General features: G+C 60.0%; 4 protein-coding genes across 6 annotated transcripts; 1 reads left to right on the top strand and 3 right to left on the bottom strand.

Annotated features, from left to right (window-relative positions):
- Positions 1-91: 91 nt before the first annotated feature.
- Positions 92-7079, bottom strand: SDRG_05901 (hypothetical protein). Its single transcript, XM_008611645.1, has 2 exons — positions 7004-7079; positions 92-6938 (listed from the first exon to the last, which is right to left on the bottom strand). Exon 2 carries the CDS (start codon positions 6918-6920, stop codon positions 144-146), a length of 6777 nt encoding a protein of 2258 aa, XP_008609867.1. The 5' UTR covers positions 6921-6938; positions 7004-7079; the 3' UTR covers positions 92-143.
- A 1558-nt stretch (positions 7080-8637) lies between these two features.
- SDRG_05900 (hypothetical protein) lies at positions 8638-10292 on the bottom strand. 3 transcript variants are annotated; one of them, XM_008611643.1, is made up of 6 exons: positions 9838-10285; positions 9645-9782; positions 9553-9586; positions 9345-9504; positions 8987-9299; positions 8641-8933 (listed from the first exon to the last, which is right to left on the bottom strand). In XM_008611643.1, the coding sequence occupies exons 1-6, from the start codon at positions 10116-10118 to the stop codon at positions 8921-8923; spliced, it is 939 nt and encodes a 312-aa protein (XP_008609865.1). In that variant the 5' UTR covers positions 10119-10285; the 3' UTR covers positions 8641-8920. The 3 variants fall into 3 exon arrangements, with proteins under 3 accessions (XP_008609866.1, XP_008609865.1, XP_008609864.1); XM_008611642.1 differs by having other exon boundaries at positions 8641-9299; XM_008611644.1 differs by having other exon boundaries at positions 8638-9504; positions 9838-10292.
- A 731-nt stretch (positions 10293-11023) lies between these two features.
- SDRG_05899 (hypothetical protein) lies at positions 11024-13266 on the bottom strand. Its single transcript, XM_008611641.1, has 4 exons — positions 13014-13266; positions 12932-12968; positions 12165-12884; positions 11024-12115 (listed from the first exon to the last, which is right to left on the bottom strand). The coding sequence occupies exons 1-4, from the start codon at positions 13103-13105 to the stop codon at positions 11111-11113; spliced, it is 1854 nt and encodes a 617-aa protein (XP_008609863.1). The 5' UTR covers positions 13106-13266; the 3' UTR covers positions 11024-11110.
- Positions 13267-13946: 680 nt separating this feature from the next.
- Positions 13947-16655, top strand: SDRG_05898 (hypothetical protein; the record flags this gene model as incomplete). The annotated part of the gene is made up of 9 exons (XM_008611640.1): positions 13947-14108; positions 14158-14418; positions 14464-14617; positions 14666-14846; positions 14889-14986; positions 15031-15111; positions 15161-15490; positions 15539-16569; positions 16608-16655. 9 exons carry the CDS (start codon positions 13947-13949, stop codon positions 16653-16655), a joined length of 2346 nt encoding a protein of 781 aa, XP_008609862.1.
- Between the last annotated feature and the right edge of the window lie 318 nt (positions 16656-16973).

Raw genomic sequence — 16973 nt, 5'->3', positions numbered from 1 at the left:
GTGACCGCTTCGTGTCCAGTGCGACCACCGGTACCATGTGCGATACGGGCTAGGAACAGTGTTGACTAGCTCTGGTGGAGAGACATTGACGTTGAGGCAAATGTGCAGGTGTATAAAAGAGTTATATCAAAAAACGCACTGGCTTAGACGTGTTGGCCGCCGTTGGCGGGCGAGTGCACGAGGTGGTAGCTGTTGGCGTTCGACTTGGAGCGTGACCGCGAGTGGCGGCCGCGGCCAAAGCTGCCGGGCGTGCGCGAGTGGCGCGAGCTGCGGCGGCGCTCGGTGCGCTTCTTGTCCTTGCGCATCTCGTCGCGGGTGCACATGAGGCCGCTCGACGCGCGCGAGCCCGCGACAATGACAAAGAAGACGGCGAGGAGGCAGCAGCCAGCGAGCGCAAAGAGCCAGAGGTACGCCGTCTCGGTCTGCTTGTTGAGGCGCAGCTGGAGCGACGCCGCGTTGAGGCCGAAGAACACAATGTACAGAAACGGCACAGCGAGGAAGCGCGTGCTCGTGTGGAAGAGACCCGCAATGTTGACCCAGAGCACCGACGTGAGGCCGAGACCCTTGAAAAAGTAGAGGAACGACATGACGAGGCTCAGAATGAGCTTGCGGTTGCCATTGTCGAGCTTGATGATGACAAACTTGTCGTCGGCACCGAGAAAGCCAGCAAAGAGCGCGACCGCGAGGAGCGTAAACGACAGCAGGTTCTTGTGCGGCGTCTTCTCAATGAGGAAGAAGCTGATGAGCACGCCAAACGCCTCAATGACGACGCAGTTGGTGAACATATGGTTGTTGTCCGCAAAGCCGTTGAACGTCTTGCCGACGAAAATGTTGAGCGAGTTGGTCGAGAGCGAGAGAATGATCGTGAGCAACAACGCGACAACAAACTTGTACATGCCACCGCCGGCCGCCGCTTCCGACGCTTCCTTCTTCTCTTCGCGCATCTCGCGGAGTTCGTCGGCGTTGTCGGGCTTCTGACGCAAAATGCCAAGCGCCGCTTCGCACTCTTCGACGCCCTTGCGCTCGAGGACCCACTGCGGCGACTCGGGAAACATGTTCATCATCGGCGTCATGATCGCAAGGATGACGGCGCACCAAAACGCTTGCCAGACCCAGCCAATCTCGCCCGCAGAGTACCACGACGCAAACGCCGTGCCGACGACAAACGTAAACGCAAGCGGCAGCATCGTCTTGCCGCGCATGTCGGCCGTCGAGATCTCGTAAATGTAGCACGTGACCGTCGGGAGGAGGATGCCGAGCGCGACGCCCATGAGCACGACACCGAGCATGAGCATGAGCTTGGCCGAGCCCGACGAGACCGACGGAATGATGCTCAGCGCCAAGCAGCCGCAGCCCGAGAGGAGACCGGCAATCACAAGCGTCATGCGGCGACCGAGGAAGAAGCCAAACGCACCCGCGAGCACCGAGCCACCGACCATCGCGGCAATCACCATGTAGGTCGTCGAGCCCGAGCCCGTCGAGATTGCAATCTTGTACGTCGAGAGGTAGCTGATGTAGCCCGGCGACATGTCGAGCGTCGTGAGGAGGTACAAAAGCCAGCCCGACGAAAAGCCCGTCGCACCACCAATGGCCGCTGCGAGCGAGAACGCGTGCTGCGACGACGCCGAGAGCACCTTGGAGAAGCCTTCGTTGTACATCATGCGCGTCTGGATCGCATTCATGAACGGGATGCAGCTCAAAATCATGAGCGGGATGAGGAGGCACGCGCCAAAGACAAAGTCGAAGAGGAACGCGAGCTGCTGGAAAACGACAATGCCCGCGACGCCACCGGCCTGGAAGTTGAAGACGCGGAACATCTCGTTGATGCCGTACAAGCCCGCAATGTAGCCAAAGAAAATGCTTAGACTCTTCTCCCACGCCTCTGGGTCCGCGTTGCCGTCCTTGTCCTTGGCAAAGAGGACGGTCGTCGCCACCACGAGGTAGGCCGTCGAGAGCGCGACAACGAGGAAAAAGTAGACGGCCGCACGCGCCACGGGCGACGCGCCGCGCATGCCCATGCCAACGCCGTGGACGACACCGAGAAGGACGAGCGACGCGCCGACGGCCGCAAGGACAAGTGCAATCTTGGCGGGCTCGTGCTTGAGCGTGATGACGTACCACATGAGCAAGAAGTGGCGCGACTCGCGAATGATGACCGTAAAGCGCGCAATCATGGCCGACCCGTGCATCTGCTGCTGGTCGCCCTTCCACCAGCTGATCCAGCCGCCCGTGTGCACCTTGTCAATGTCCGTGTCCGACTCTTGCATAAACATCCACTTGCACCACGCGGTAATGTCGGCCTTGGACTTTTCATAGTCGAGACCGTCGGCGTTGAAGATGAAGGGCGAGAGGAGCCAGAGCACCGAAATCGACCAGATCGCAAACGTCTGCGTGCCGTACGCCTGGGACGTGTCCTTGTACTTGTTGGCAAACATGTTGGTCGGGTCGCCGGCCACTTGGTCGCGGTTACCGAGCGTAAACTCGCCGTACGCCCAGTACACAAAACAGAGCCCGACGAGCTCCCACGCCTTGCGGTAGTGCGAGTTGGCGTACGCCTTGTAGAGCAACACAAACGTCTCGCGCGTAATCTTGAAGCCACGACCCGTCGCTTGGTACTTGGCGTTACCGTGGATGATGTTGTAGTCGAAGTAGTGCATGGTCGTGCCGACTTGGAAGACAAAGAAGGCCGGGCCGCCCGTGAGCACCATGTTGACAAACTTGAGGAAGCCGCGCCAGAGACCCATTTCGGAAAAGTAGACGCAAATGAGCGGCAGCGTGAGGAAGAGACCGGCCTGGATGAAGTACTGCGTGTTCATGACGTTGGCGAGATCGTAGTACGCGCGGTCGTCAAAGCCGTAGATCGAGTTGTTGCGGATGATGAACGTCGAGTTCATCTTCTCGATGATTTGCTCTTGGACGCCCGAGAGCGCGAGGTAGACCTTCGAGTAGATGTACACAAACGACGTCACGATCGTCATCCACGTCGCAAAGTAGAAGCCCGTGTGCGAGTAGTACATCGAGTTGAGCCGGAAGAAGTCCATGAAGGCGCCCATGCGGTACGCCTCGCGCGCCAGAGACGTCTCGCCGGCACCGTTGGCCAGCTTGCCTTCAAACATCGAGATCTGCGACATGGCCACATCACGACCCTTGCCGCACTGCATGAACTCGACGTGGGTCACGACACCGCCACGCAGCGTCGTGTTGAAGCCAGCAAAGACGTCTTCCGACAAGTTGATGCCCTTGGACGCCTTCGAGACACCGCCGCGCGTGAGGCACATGACCTTGTCAAAGATATCGGGGTGGCCATAGTGCATGCGCACGTAGAGCGGGTCGGCGAGCACGCGCTGGCTGAGCGTCACAAACACGAGCTCCTGCCACGACTTGAACTTGGAGAGCGACGACGCGTTACCCGTAAAAATGTGCTCGCGCATACCGATAATACTCACCGGCTTCTTGGACGGGTGCATATCGGCCGTTACGAGCAGCTGCGGCATCTTGAGGCACTCTTCGAAGTAGTGCTGCTGGTTCATGTCGATCGTCTGGAGAAACTCGCCGCGCGTAAACTGCAGCGCGTTGTTCTGGTTCTCGGGCTTGCCTTCGCCGAGGATCGGGTCGCCCGGCAGCTCGTAGCGGTACACCTCGACAATCTCGTCTTGCTCGGCCTTGATGAGCACCGTGTCAAAGCGGTTGCCGTTGCTCGTCGGGATCGTGTCGACGTACGCAACGCGCAGGTTGGGGTACGTCTGCAGCAAGAAGTCAATGTCGTTGGCTTGCTGCTTGTTCTCGGCGCGGTGCTTGCCGTATACTTGGCAACCGCAGATGTACGAAAACTTGAGGCGGACCATGTCTTCGAGCTGCTGCTGCTTTTGCTCGGGCGTGCGGTGCGCGCTCGACCCAATCTCGAGCCAGTGGAGGATCTTGATCGCGTCTTCGTAGAGCATCATGCCCTGCACGGTACGCGAGAGCGTCTGGCCGCGGTACGACGCCCAGAGCCGAATCTCCATCGGAAATTGCTTGATGGCCGCCTCGACCGACGACACGTCAATGCGCTCCAAAAAGTTCTCCCACTCTTCCGGGTGGATCGTGATGAGGTACTTGAGGATCGAAATGTTCTTCTTGACTTCCTCGCCCTTGTTGAAGATCGGGTGGTTCTCGAGCGGGTTGTTGAGCTCGTCGAGCGAGTAAATGACGCCCTCGCTGTAAAACGGCGTCACGACCGAGAACGACCGCATGTCGCGGATCGCGCGCAGCTGCGGAATGTCCATCAAGAGCGACTTCATAAAGAAACCGAGCCGGCGCTGGGCCTCGGCGCACTTGGGCATCGCGTCCGGCTTGTCGAGCGACATGAGAAGGTACGCGCGCGTCGCTGCGCCCATCGCCGTGTCGCTGTGGAAGAGGTTGACCAGCCCCCGCGACGCGTACACATACGAGTTGGCCGGCTGCACAAAGTTGACGTTGGCAAACTTGCCACCAATCGCTTGGTTGCGGCAAAACTGGCGCAGCGCGTTGAAGAGGTTCTCCGTCTTGGCCACAAAGTTGCGGATGATGCCCATGGGATGCACGGCCGTGTCGGGCAGCACCGGCGACGGGGTGTCCGGGTCGGGCAAGTCGAGGACCGCCTCCAAAAAGTCGATCGCCATCGTGCGCACGTGCAAAAGCGAGCCGACGTCAAACGACTGAAGAAACGCGCCGTCGCAAGCGCACTGCTCCATCATGCGGAAGGCCTCGAGCACCTCGACGTCGTCGTTGCCGAGGAGCGCCTCCATCACGTACATCGACGCGTTGAAAAACGACTTGACGGCCGAGAGGCAGTCGTTCTTGACGAGCTGGATGCGGAGCTCCGAGTCGCCGCGACCGCCCTTTCCGAGCTTCATCGCATACGTCATGGCCTCGCCGAGCTTGCCGGCCGAGAGGAAGACGGGCTCAAAAACCTCGCCCGTGTTCTGAATGTCGTACTGCAGAATGGCCGCCTCCTTGTCGTCGACAAGGTCGCCCTCGCGGAACGAGTTGACGATTTCGTTCCAGACAACGACAAAGCGGAGCATCATCTGCGACTGGTAGACTGCGCTGACGCTGCCACGCGAGGCCTGGTCGCCCATCTCAGCCGCGTCCGTCGAGCGCGCGAGGACCGTCACAACCTTTTGGTCGAAGAGCTGCGGCGCAACGCGGAACGCCTTGGAGAGGTTCTCGATACCGTGGATCTCGCCAGCCTTCATGATCGCTCCCTTGACCCAGCCGATGAGCGCCTGCAAGATCGTGAAGTAGATCTGCGTGTCGTAGTTGAAGATGAAAACGACCGGCGCCCAGAGCGCAACGATGATGCCCATGTTGTGGAACGACGAGATCGGCGAGTTGTACGTGAGCTTCATCTCGTAGATCGCCAGCGACACAAGCATGAGCGGCGAGATGAGCACCCAGTACGACACAACCGTCTTGGCCACCCAGAGAATGATCCAAAAGAGACCATACTTGAGGCGGTACGAGAGCGGCGGCGCCATGTGCCGGCCCGTGTAGCACGAGTCGCCTTCGCGGATGAACTTCGAGCCCAGCGTCCGCGTCGGGCCCGGCGCGATCGACTGCGAGATCAAAATGAGCGCGCCGGGCGCCACGTACACGAGCGAGGCCAGCGAGAGGTTGGTGAGAATGTCCGTCGCACCCGCCGCCGGGATGGCCGAGACCGCCATAAGACCAAAGAGACCCGCAAAGCCAAGGTTCCAAATCAAGCGCAGCGTGAGCGCAAGGCCGTACGTCATCGACTTGGACGAGGTCGCCGACGTCGACCGACGGTCCACGAGGAGGTTCCAGCCGTGGCCGACCTCGAGGAAGCACTTGAACGCGTTGAGAATCGCGTGGGAGCCAATGAAAACGACGCCCACCTTCTTGACTTCGCGCGTCGAGTAGGGCGAGACGACCTTGCCCATGGCGCTAAACTGGTCGAAGCCCGACTTGCCGCCGTTGGGCGAGATCGTGACCACGTAGTTGATGACCGCGAGCCCGATGAGGAACATGAGGTTGAAGTGGAAGATGCGGTAGTAGTTGAGGATGAGCGTAAAGATCGATCGGTGCTCGAAAAAGGTCTTGCCGTGCGTCTTGTGGATCGTCTGCGCGACTTGGTCGATCGCAATCTTGAGGCAGCCCTTCTTCCAAAAAAACTCGTTGATGTCGTCGTAGTTGCGGACCTTGGTGTGCTCGTAGTGCAGACCGAGCGAGTTCTTCTTCTGCATAACCGAGCACTCCTTCCAGATCGGGCGGACCACGGCTTGGAGGAACCACTGCTGCGGACGGCGCTCTTGGTGCTGGTCGTCCTGAAGGAGCGCCGAGAGCATCTGGTGGTACAAGTAGCAGAGGCACTCGGGCATGTGCCGCAAGTTGGCCGACTCGCCCCAAATAAGAAAGTAGAGCATGAGATCCATGTGCAGCGGCGACGTCAGCGGCGTGCCCGAGAGACGCTCGGCGTACGCGACGGGCTTGACGCCAACAAAGCCGCACCACTCCTTGTAGTTGCCAAAGAGCTTCGTGTGCAGCAGCTGCACGTGGTACTGCGTGTCGGCCGTGCCCGTGCCGGCGCGCGCGGCGCAGTTGGCCAGCAAAAGGAGCACGTGCTCGCGCTGGTTGTCGACCGACCCGTCCTGGAGACCAAATTTGTTCTGCAGCACTTCACAGCAGTAGTCGATCGAGCGCTCGTCTTGGAACTCGGCCTGGTCCTGCTGCGGCAAAACGTTCATCATCGAGAGCCGGTTGCCAAACCGGTCGTTGGCGTCTTGCATCATGCTCTGGCGCTTCGTGTCGGACTCGAGCTGGAAGTAGTTCTTGGTCGCACGGCGATGGCCCGACGGACGCGTCGCATCGCTGTTCTGCATCGCCACGCTCTGCTTGTCGCTGGGAGGTCGGGCAGAGGAAGACGAGTACTGGCTTTTCATATACGTCAACGAGAAGGCCTAGACAAGCATGCTTCCATGAGCTTCCTTCCTAGAGGTCGACCTCATGGAGGGAGCGCGTCTACCTAGCTCGATCGGACGGGTCGAGGTGGGCCTACGGCGTCGGGTAATGAAATAGACTGTGCGACTGGCTGAACCTCGGGTTCGATCTTCCGCTCAATTTTTAATTTATTACTCACGCAATTAAATACCGGCTTCACATACAAACACCAAGGTAAACGATCCCGCCCTTTTTGTGTGACACGAAATGGCCTGGTTTTTAATAGGAAACTGGCTTGGTCGGATGCGTCGCGCACGGTTTTTATTTTATCATTTGCCATTTGTATGCATCACCCACTTGCGTTGCATTTAAATTTGTGGTCCGGAGGGTGGGACGTGTCTCGGACCCGCTCAAGTGCGATTCGAAGCGCTTATTCCAAGACAGGCGGTCCAAACGCCCGTACTTTATCGGGACGTTGGATAGTTACGACGGCTATACGCTCGATAAAGTGCGCGTTCGTACGCCAGTCGTTTCGGACTTAGCGCCAAAGTGATCGGACCGGATCGCTCTCAAGAGTGAGAGTGGTCATGAGAGTCGACGCGTCGCGAGCGTGGCGCCAACGTGTCGAACATAAAGCGCTTCTCGCGACGACTCTAGAATGTATCTCGAACAACCTGCTTGGTGGGTCTAATGCTGCATGAGATGATGGCGTGCGACTACTACGTACCCCGTATGCTCGACTGGCACGGCTTTCGCCATGCGGAAATGCGGACGTCGCCGGTACCGTAGGTGACGATAGGCGCTTGGTCCTGAGAAACGCAGTCCAAGCCCGTGCAATGCGAGATCGAACGATGGGCCAGAGACAACGCGCGTCCAGAGCTGTCCGTGCCAACGTCATTGGCGCCAATATTTGTGAGCCCGTGATGGTTATCGGCCACCTAGAGTGCCTTGGAGTGGCGAGCGGGAGGGTTGATGCTGGTGTTGATATGCGTCAAGGACCGGACTGTCCGCGCTTGATTTCTGTCCGTGATGGGCGCGATGGCCTCACGTACAGCCCGTACAAATCCTAGGCGACGAGTCGAGGTTGAAGTCGGTGCTGATCTCGAGTACATGGCTAGCTCCAACCTTTTCGTTCGACGGACTTTTTTGGCGTGAACGTTCGATCATCGATGTATTCACACCACTGCGATACACTCAGTAGACCTATTCGAAACTATACTTGGAGTGCGGAAGGTTAAAGTTCCACGTCCAGAAGCCACCGAATCGTCCCGACAAGAGATACTGTTGGACCACTGGGGTTGGACGACGCGCTCCCTCGCACTGGACACGCCACAGATCCACAGAGCAAGCATCCTGAAGCATCCTCAAGCAACGACGGAAGCTTGCCCGAGACGCCTTGACGATTCCATCGCCTGCGCCAATTTGGTGCCAAGGATATCCGCGTCGGGCCAAAGAGGGTAGAGAGTGCGTCGAGGAGAGCACATGCAAAGAGAGTGAGTCCACGTGCGTGAAACCAACGCTGTCGACCGGTGTGGCGCCAAACCAGATGCGATCGTAGACGGGTGGGCGACGCGACATTGGCGTCGCCGTCTCGTCCCGCGACTCCCTTCCCGCAACGCGTCTTTCTTGGAAGGACATGGCTCTTGGCTGGCACGCTGCCTCCAGACAGCGTATGATGCAGCACAACATACACTGTATGCATCGAATCGAGTGAGCTGGTGTCGGTCGTCAGCGGCTGGCGTCACTCCTCCACCAAGCGCCGAACACAGAAATATAATATTACACGTCGTCTTAGCCGATCGTCGATCGTCGCCGGCCAAAGTCGAGGGACGGGCGGTCGCTGCAGAGCGGGAACTGAAGGCTCAGCGGCATCGCACAGCGGCCCGAGTCCGGCGCCACAGTCGCGAACGGGTTCTCCATCATGTACTCGTCCATGGGCGTGTCGCCCATCGGGCCATAGTTCAGAAGCGGCGGGACGGCCGCCGCATACGCATCCTCGTCGTCACACTCCATCGCTACATCATCAGGCTCATTGGGGACGAGGTGGCTCCGAGCGTGCTGATCGTACGCTTCATCATCCGCCGGCGGCGGCGGAATGATCGTCGGCGGGTCAACCACGAACCGGACGCGCTTCATATCGAACGTCAAAAACACTTGGTGGGTCCGGTCGGTTGCCGAGAGCGGCCGCGTGCGCTTCCTTGACGCAAGCGGCGGTGCCTGGAATGGCTCTTCGGCAATGTCGACCATCGCAAACGAGTCGAGATTTTCAGCAGAGTGGCGGTGCGACGACGTCGACGACGACGACGACGACGGCTCGTCGTCGACCTGCGACGGGTCTTCGTTCGTGTCGGTCGAGTTGGAAGCCACGCGGTTCGCGGCCTCTGCACGAGCACGTGAGGTCACGGTTCGTAGCGCGGGAGGCCTACTGTGGGGATGCACGACCGACTGGTGCGCTTGGGCGTGCACGTCGAGTCGGTACGACACAAAGCGGTTCAATAGCGTATTTGTCTGCAGGAGGCGCTCGTCGTCGTGCAACCCGACGGTGGCGTGGAGGCGGCGCAGAATCTGCTCGCGGGATTCAAACGTCTAGGAAGGAGGACGCCATGAGCCGACGGCTGCAACCAAGCTGTGTACCTTGAACCGGTACGAGCGGGACGAGACGCCGAACCTACAGACCAAGGCATGGTTCACTTCATGTCGCGCTGGGAGCGGCGTGGGTATCGTACCGTAGTTGGGCGCCGTGCGTGATGAGGGTCGGTCGAAGCGGCTCGAGCTTCTCGGCGTCCATGAACGTGCCGTGGCACGAGCCCAAGTCGACAATGTAGGCGGAGCCGTCACTGTGGTGCACCAAGCAGGCGTGCATGCTAATACATGCATCCACGTCAGCACCAGCATCGTATCGTGCAGTCGCGAGCGTACCGGGAGATAGAGCAATGCTCCAAGACGATGTCGCAGACGAGCGCGTTGCGGCCAAACACAAAGTACGACTTGGTGTCGACGCTGACGCTGGCAATGACTTCGTTGAGCTTGAAGACATCGATGAGTGCGACCGACGCAGGCTTGCGCGACGCCGGGAGGGCCCACGTTGGCGGCTGGAACGGAATCGACGGCTTGCCAATGCGCTCGAGGTACCGGCAGCTGCTCTTGAAGATGCCAAGGTCGAGGCGGGGCAAGTGAAGCGACTCCATGTCGTTGGCCATCGTGGCGGAAGTAGACGTATGTGATTCGGTCCGGGTCGGCAGAGGTCGCCGGCGGCGTGGCGGGGTTGGTTCGGGCGTCGTCGGCGTCGGCGGGCTACGTCGTCGTCCTTCCGCTGTACCCGCGGCAGTCCAAGAGATGAGGAGTCTCACGATTACACCTATCGCCGTAGTAGCCAGCCAGTGTATTAAAATGCAAACTCGCATACACTGTCTTTTATTAATATGCACCCGTGTCGCTGTTCAATACAAACGGCAAGCTAATACAATAAACACAATTAAAAATGCAGCGGCGATGCGAACGGATTCGAAGAAGGGGCCAGTTGCAACCGCACCACGTGGCGAAGTTTTGGAGGGGGCACGTCCCCGTTTATTTTATTTTCACTTGCAATTTGTATACGGCGTCTATTGTATTGCGTCGAACCACGCGCCTTCGACTGAGAATGTGTGACATCGACGCCCGTTACTCACGCACGTTTGAAAACAGCCGGCCGCCAATGTGTTTAAAACACACCTGTTGGAAACTCATTGACACGGAGCCGAGGTCGATGCGCATGGGACGGGGTGCGGTCGCAAGGCCGGACGCGGATGCGGTGCCGGAAGAGGCTACCGGAAGAGGCTACTGGAAGAGACTGCCGGAAGAGGCCATAGCGGCGCCATGCACGGTCCTCGCTGGGAGACGAGCCTGCTACACGAGGTAGCAACGGTGGGCGTAATACCAACGCGACGCCGACGTGGCATGCAACGACAGCAGTAGCGCGGTCCCAAGAACGACGACACCTATTACACGTCGTGGTTGTAGAGGGCGGACTGCGGACACACGATCCGACCCGTGTGTGCCCAGTACCATCAGCAGCGCCAGCTCATCATGCCCCGCTTCCTGCAAGTGGAGGACGCGTATTCTACGACGAGCGTGAACGACACAGAAGTACGTCGGGTATTAATGATACAGGATGTTGGAACTAGTGTGGCGGCTAAGAGTACATACAAAGACGCTACGCGACGCGGCCATAGAGCGGCGGCGGCGTCTCGAGCGGCATGGTCTCGCCAAGCATCACCATCTCGACCATGTGCGGGAAGCGTTTGAGGATCCGGGCCTGGATGCGGCGGCCGCCCGACGTGTTCTTCATCGACGGCAAGTGCGGCGCGATCGCGTGCACGAGCGCGAGGCAGTGCTCGTCCGAGGCCACCGAGAGCGCGCGCTGGACCACATAGTTGGCAAACTGGTCCTGGAGCATGCGCTGCATACGCGGCGACGCAATGAGCTCCTTGACAAACGTCTGGCGCAGCTCGTACGGCGCCAACTCGAGGCACTTCTCCACGACGTTGGACGAAAATTTCTGGACCGAGAGCTCAAAGAGGTGGCCGACGCATTTGGCCATGACGCCGACCGTCTCGTCGCTCGGGCACGCGTCGAGGACGTACTGGACCACGTAGTTGCCATACGGGTCTTGCATGAGCTTCATCGCGTGGCGCTCGACTTGGGCAATCACTGCGCGCTTCTGGCTCTCGTTGGCCGCGTCGACGCAGCGCTGGAGCACGCAGCAGCCGTGGCGGTGCGTCCCAACGACCGTGCAGTCGGCCGCGACCGCGTCAAATACAAACTGGTTAAACTCGGCCGGTAAAAACTGCAGCGCGCGCTGGATCACGTGGTTGCCGTTCGAGTCGATGCAGAGACGCACCGCGTCGTCGTCGAGCGCCGACACGATGAGCGACGCGAGCGCGCGGTCGGTCGCACAGACTTCGACCACCTTTTGCACCGACCGCGTTCCGTGCAAGTTGAGCGCCGCGGCCACGAGGTGCGACGCCACGTGCTGCACAATCACGAGCCGCTGGCCATCGCTCACGCGCTCGAGCAGCTTCTGGAAGAGGTAGTTGCCAAACGGATCGACCATCATATCGACGAGGTGCGGCACGGCCTCGGCGTAAATCACATCGCAGAGGTCCGACCGGCCGTCGAGCTGCTCTTGGAGAAGCCGACAGCCATTCTGGTCCTTCGACTAAACGCAGCAAGGATATAGTGATGAGCCGTTAGAAAAAAAGGCGTACCATGGCGTACACGCGGCCTGCAAGGTCGTCGACCGTGAGCGCCACGTTCGGCGAGAGCTCGGGCAGCGACGCCGCGTCCAGGCTGCTCGTCGACGCGTGGTGCGTCGGCCGAAAGCTCGGGTAGGACGCGTACTCGTCCTCAAACGACGCGGCCGACGACGCGGTGGACGACGGCGCGGTCGGCAGCTGGTGCGCAAATTTGCATTTGGTGCCCATGCGGCAGTGGCCTTGGGCATAAAACTTGCACGGCTTGAGCGGCGACTTGAGCGAGTCAAAGAGCCCCGCGGTCCGGTTCCCGAGCGGGAACGAGCGCGGCGCGGACCGGGGCGCGCTTTGCCGAAAGGACGACGACGACGATGGGTAGGTTGGGAGCGGCGGCGACGGTCGCGACCACTGCTGCGATCGCATTGACGGCGCCGACGTCGGCGCGTACGACGCCGTGTACATGGGCGCCGGCTCGGGCGCATACGACGATCGCTCGTGGTACCACGGATCCGTCGTCGTCGTCGTCTCGGCGCTCGTCGGCGGGCCAAACGTTGCGAGCTCGGGGTTGAGGTAAAACTGCGGCGGTTCGTCAAGGCCAAGGCGCAGGAAATCGTTGCCAAGGTGCTGCGACGGACTCTGCGAGAGAAACATCTCGATGCTGCTCTTGCGTGGCTTGGGCAGACTTCGCGGCGGCTCTTCATAGTAGGCGCGTCGCGGCGGCGGCGGCGTCGGCTCCTATTGCACACACATCGATCGTTGGTCCTCGCACGCGCGTGACGTACCGGCTCGTGCAAACGGGGCATGGCACCGTCGTAGCTCCTAGTCGCAACCGTTAGCGACGTGGTCCATGCGACGCGTGCGCACCGGCCGAGGAAGTCGAGTTCGTTGTAGAAGAGCGAGGCCATCGCGGGCGGCGACGGCGGGCGGGACGACGAGCGGGGGTGGGTGGTGTGCATCTCAAGCTAACGTGGCCACGGCGCGGCTTATATATAGTGTGCTAGCGGGCTATGGTACAGGAAGTAGGTGGCGCCGTCCCTGACGCAGCGAGCAGTGGGAGTCGCTCGGGCCAATTGACTTTGGATATGTAACCCTCGCTTCCATCAATCAAATCGCCGCCCCAATCGACTGACTTGTTTTGACACACAACGCGCGCTCCGCGTTTCTGATTGGCGGGGGAAAACGACACGTTTTTGTATTGCCTACAAAATCCCAAGTGCTTTTTTAAAACGGGAAAATGGAATTGGTGTACACACACTATTTCACGTGAGAAAGACGCCCCTTCCGCCGCAACAGCTCAAGCTCGAGTGTGTCGAAATGGACTGGGACAGTCGCACCGCAATGTCGAGCACGACGGCGACACTGAGACAGCGCCGAGAAATGCCATTAGGGCGCAGCACTACCGGTGTAAGAGGCACGAGATTGCACTTGATCCTCTCTGCAGCCGCCGACAGAGCCTTGCGCCGACTCGTGCCAGCCCTGCACAGCATGCACAGCACAAAAGAGCGAGCCATGCAAGCTTTTGAGAGCGATTGGCTTTAGTTCTGCATCTACTTGAGATATGTACTCCGCGCAGTTACCGGTGAAGCCGACCGCGTGAGGCAAGTACGCCTTCGACATCGCATGGTCGACGCCGTCCTTTGCTATCGGTCTTTTGTATGTTGGTCGTATCGGTCGCGTGCCACGCTTTGTATGTTAGTCGGCAACCCTACCCTCATGAGAACTATATTTATAACTCGAGCGCGCATCTGATTTAGGTCGAAACTCCTCTTCTTCACAGTGTACTCTCGATGGAGCGAGATGGAGGGTGCTAGCAACGAACTCGCGGTGCTTCAGAGCATTACGCCGCGCCTCCAGCCCCCGCAGTCGCCGAGCACCGACGGAAACGACGTCGATGACCTGCACGACGTCGTCTCGATCCTCAACGCACTCTTCGCCGACAACGTCTCGGCGCTCTTTGTCGTACGTCAACTGCCAGACGCTGATCCACGCACTCATTGCCTTGCTGTAGAAGAAGGCGTTTGCCGTGCTCCTCAAGCTCGTTCGGACCCGTGACGGCGCGCACGAGATGCACCGCCACTTGGGCGAACTCACGATTCTTTCGATGCTGCGCGTCAAGGCGTCCGTGCCCGTCATCCAGTCGTACGGTTTTGTGCTCATTCGCAAGCTGGCTTGCGCGTGCGACGAGAGCCATCGGGTGCTGATCGAGAACGGTGCGATCGAGCTGCTCGCCAACGGGCTGCGACGCTTCCCGGACGACGTGATTCTTCAGGTACTTGGCGTTCTCATTCCATCGTACGACGCTCAGAGACGCTAGTCGGCGGCGGCGGGGGCCCTCGCGCCGCTCGTGCAGCACGACGACAGCAGCATTGACATCGTCCTCGGGCTCGGGCTTCTTCCCGTTCTCGTGCGCCCGATCGTCCAGCGCAATGACAAGACGGCCGACCAAGCCGTCATCTACACCTGCGCGAGTCTGCCGCTTTGCTGTCATCGACAGCGTCTTGATGGGCATCTTTTAGTCCTCGTCGCTATTTGCCAAGCCCGAGGCAAAGACGTCATTGGCACGATCCTCAGCGGCCAAGCGACCGGTGCAGACGAGAACTGGCCTGTTCTGCAGAGCCTTGTGCAGCTCTTGCAGGCGAGCGTCAACGTGGAAGCGTCCAAGCGGGTCTCGGTTGCGGTTACGACGGCCCTGCTCTGGTATGTCGACAGCATATTTGGTTGTCTGACGCCTCGAGCTAGCTTCATGTCGATGGACCGCACAGTCACCGACGTCCTCGACGAGCTCCGCGCGCTCTCGACTGTGTCGCACGCCATGGTGCAGTTTGCGGCCGATGCAAGTATGAGCGGAGATACCTGTTGAAATCGCTAAAGATGCGACAAGGTGTGCTCAAGTACTCGGGCATTGTGTGCCAGCAGCTCGCGCGGTCCCCGGTCAAGCGCGTCCGCACCTACTCGCCACAAAGTAGGATTTCCAACAGCCTATTGCACTGGCTCACAGCCAACTCGTGTAGAAGTCACTCGAACGACCAAGCTCCGCGTCATGACCAGTCCCAAGAAGGAGCCCAAGGACGGCGTCGTGTACGATCCGATGCCGAGCATTGGCGAAAAGGACAAGGAGCGCGCGCTGGCGCAAGCAGAAGTCGCCGACCGCGCCGTGCGCGGAAACCTCCTCACGTCTGCGTACGGGTTTGCCAAGCCTCTCAAAACGTCTGTGGCTGTTGCGCCGTCGCCGTCAAAGGAGGCAGCGGTCAAGCCCCGGCCGCCCGCGCGGCTGCCACCCCAGTCGTCGTCACCGACGAAATCACCGACCAAAAGCCGCGTGCGACCAATGCCGAGCAGTCGTACGTTGCTATCTAATGTGTTGGCATCGAAGACGACCATGTGTCTAGTCATCAAATCGCCAAGCAAGCCGGCGCAAGGAATCGGGACGGAAAAACTCAGGACGCAAGCGTCAGCGGCGAGCCTCGATGTGCCGCGACTGCCCCTCGAGCCGCGCCTCCTCCAAACAGCACCGACGTCACCGCGACCAGCCCATTCCCCAACAACGCGCTCGCCGCGGAAGGAAGCGTGGCGATCACCGGTGCCGTCGCCCCGGCAGACGCCGACTCCTCGCAAGGCCACGCCACGCAAGGAGCCCAAGCTTGCCACCCGTTCTGTCAACGATACAGCAGCCAACTCTGCTGTGAGCGCCGCGGAGGAGCCCGTCTTGGTCACGCGCGACGACGTAGCGCGGGAGGTGCTGATAGCGACGGCGATTGTGAGCTCAGCGCTGGACGACGCGATGGTGACGGCGGCCAACGAGGCCTTGCGGCGGTCGTTTGCCCCGCCACCGAGTACTCTTTTACCCCCGGATATCGTTGCATCGATCGCCAAAGACGGTATCTTTGCAAAGCTGTTTCACGAGGTACCGAGGTCGCCCGTGCGTCACGAATCGAAAGACACGGACGACGTTCCACTGGCTACGATGACGGTACTCGCAGCCGAGGCCAAGGACGGCGACGCAGCGACGAGCATGGCGACGGACGAGAGCGTGGCCATGGCGCTATTGGCCAAGCAGTTGACACTGGCGTGGGTGTCCCACGCCGCTGCAAGCGTGGCCGACGATACGAGCAGCGCGCTCTCGGCGTCGATCGTCTGCGGTGTCTGCGACGACATGATTACGGCGTTAGAAAATGGCGTTGACGCAAGCGCAAGCGAGGACGCTACCTCGGAGGATTATGCATCCACCGCGTCAAAGAACACGGTTGATCTGACGAGTGAAGCGACACGGCGCCCGTCTGCCCCGAAGATCGATGCTCTGGACGATTTAGACCTGGAAGCTGCCTTTGATGATGCGATGGCGTCGGCAACCACTGGCGACGCAGACGCCCGACCGAGCGATCTCGAGGACGCAAGCATCTTCGACGATGCGCCAAGCGAAGTTGGTCATTTGAGCGCGTCATCACAAGGTGTCTCCAGTCCCCGCCCCGTTCAAAGTGCCGAGGCGAGTATCACGACGAGCCATGAGACGGCGAGCGCCGCTTCTTTGCTCCAAGCACCGCTCGAGACGCCCGAAGAAGCCTTTGACCACACGGTAGTGATCTCGATCACGGCCGGTCGCATGGTCCGCGCCTGGACGCAAGCGGCGATGGCCGAGGTCGTTTGGTGCACATCTCGGCCGCACGAGCGCGATCTTCAAACGCAAGTCGTACCAGATTCGAACCCGGTTCCAGATTTGGTGTCTCCGCTGGTCAGCGCCAGAGATATCACCCCCAACGCGCAGCCAAGTTTGCATCACCACACACTCAAAATGGCGTCGCAGCTCGTGCACGCATGGACAGACGC

Source organism: Saprolegnia diclina, assembly GCF_000281045.1.
Source record: "Saprolegnia diclina VS20 unplaced genomic scaffold supercont1.16, whole genome shotgun sequence".
In the NCBI taxonomy this organism is placed as follows: Eukaryota; Oomycota; class Saprolegniomycetes; order Saprolegniales; family Saprolegniaceae; genus Saprolegnia; species Saprolegnia diclina.
The sequence above is the reverse complement of the archived record's forward strand: the minus strand, read 5'-3'. Positions and strand labels throughout refer to the sequence as shown.

Bases quoted from the DNA above. Each gene is read 5' to 3' on its own strand.
- SDRG_05901 (XM_008611645.1), bottom strand. From the start codon at position 6,920: ATGAAAAGCCAGTACTCGTCTTCCTCTGCCCGACCTCCCAGCGACAAG.
- SDRG_05900 (XM_008611644.1), bottom strand. From the start codon at position 10,118: ATGGCCAACGACATGGAGTCGCTTCACTTGCCCCGCCTCGACCTTGGC. The intron at 9,783-9,837 runs GTACGCTCGCGA...TGCATGTATTAG, and splicing joins GAGCATTGCTCTATCTCCCG to CATGCACGCCTGCTTGGTGC. The intron at 9,505-9,552 runs GTACACAGCTTG...CCTCCTTCCTAG, and splicing joins CCCGCTCGTACCGGTTCAAG to ACGTTTGAATCCCGCGAGCA.
- SDRG_05899 (XM_008611641.1), bottom strand. From the start codon at position 13,105: ATGCACACCACCCACCCCCGCTCGTCGTCCCGCCCGCCGTCGCCGCCC. The intron at 12,969-13,013 runs GTGCGCACGCGT...GGTTGCGACTAG, and splicing joins GAACTCGACTTCCTCGGCCG to GAGCTACGACGGTGCCATGC. The intron at 12,116-12,164 runs GTACGCCTTTTT...TGCTGCGTTTAG, and splicing joins CAGGCCGCGTGTACGCCATG to TCGAAGGACCAGAATGGCTG.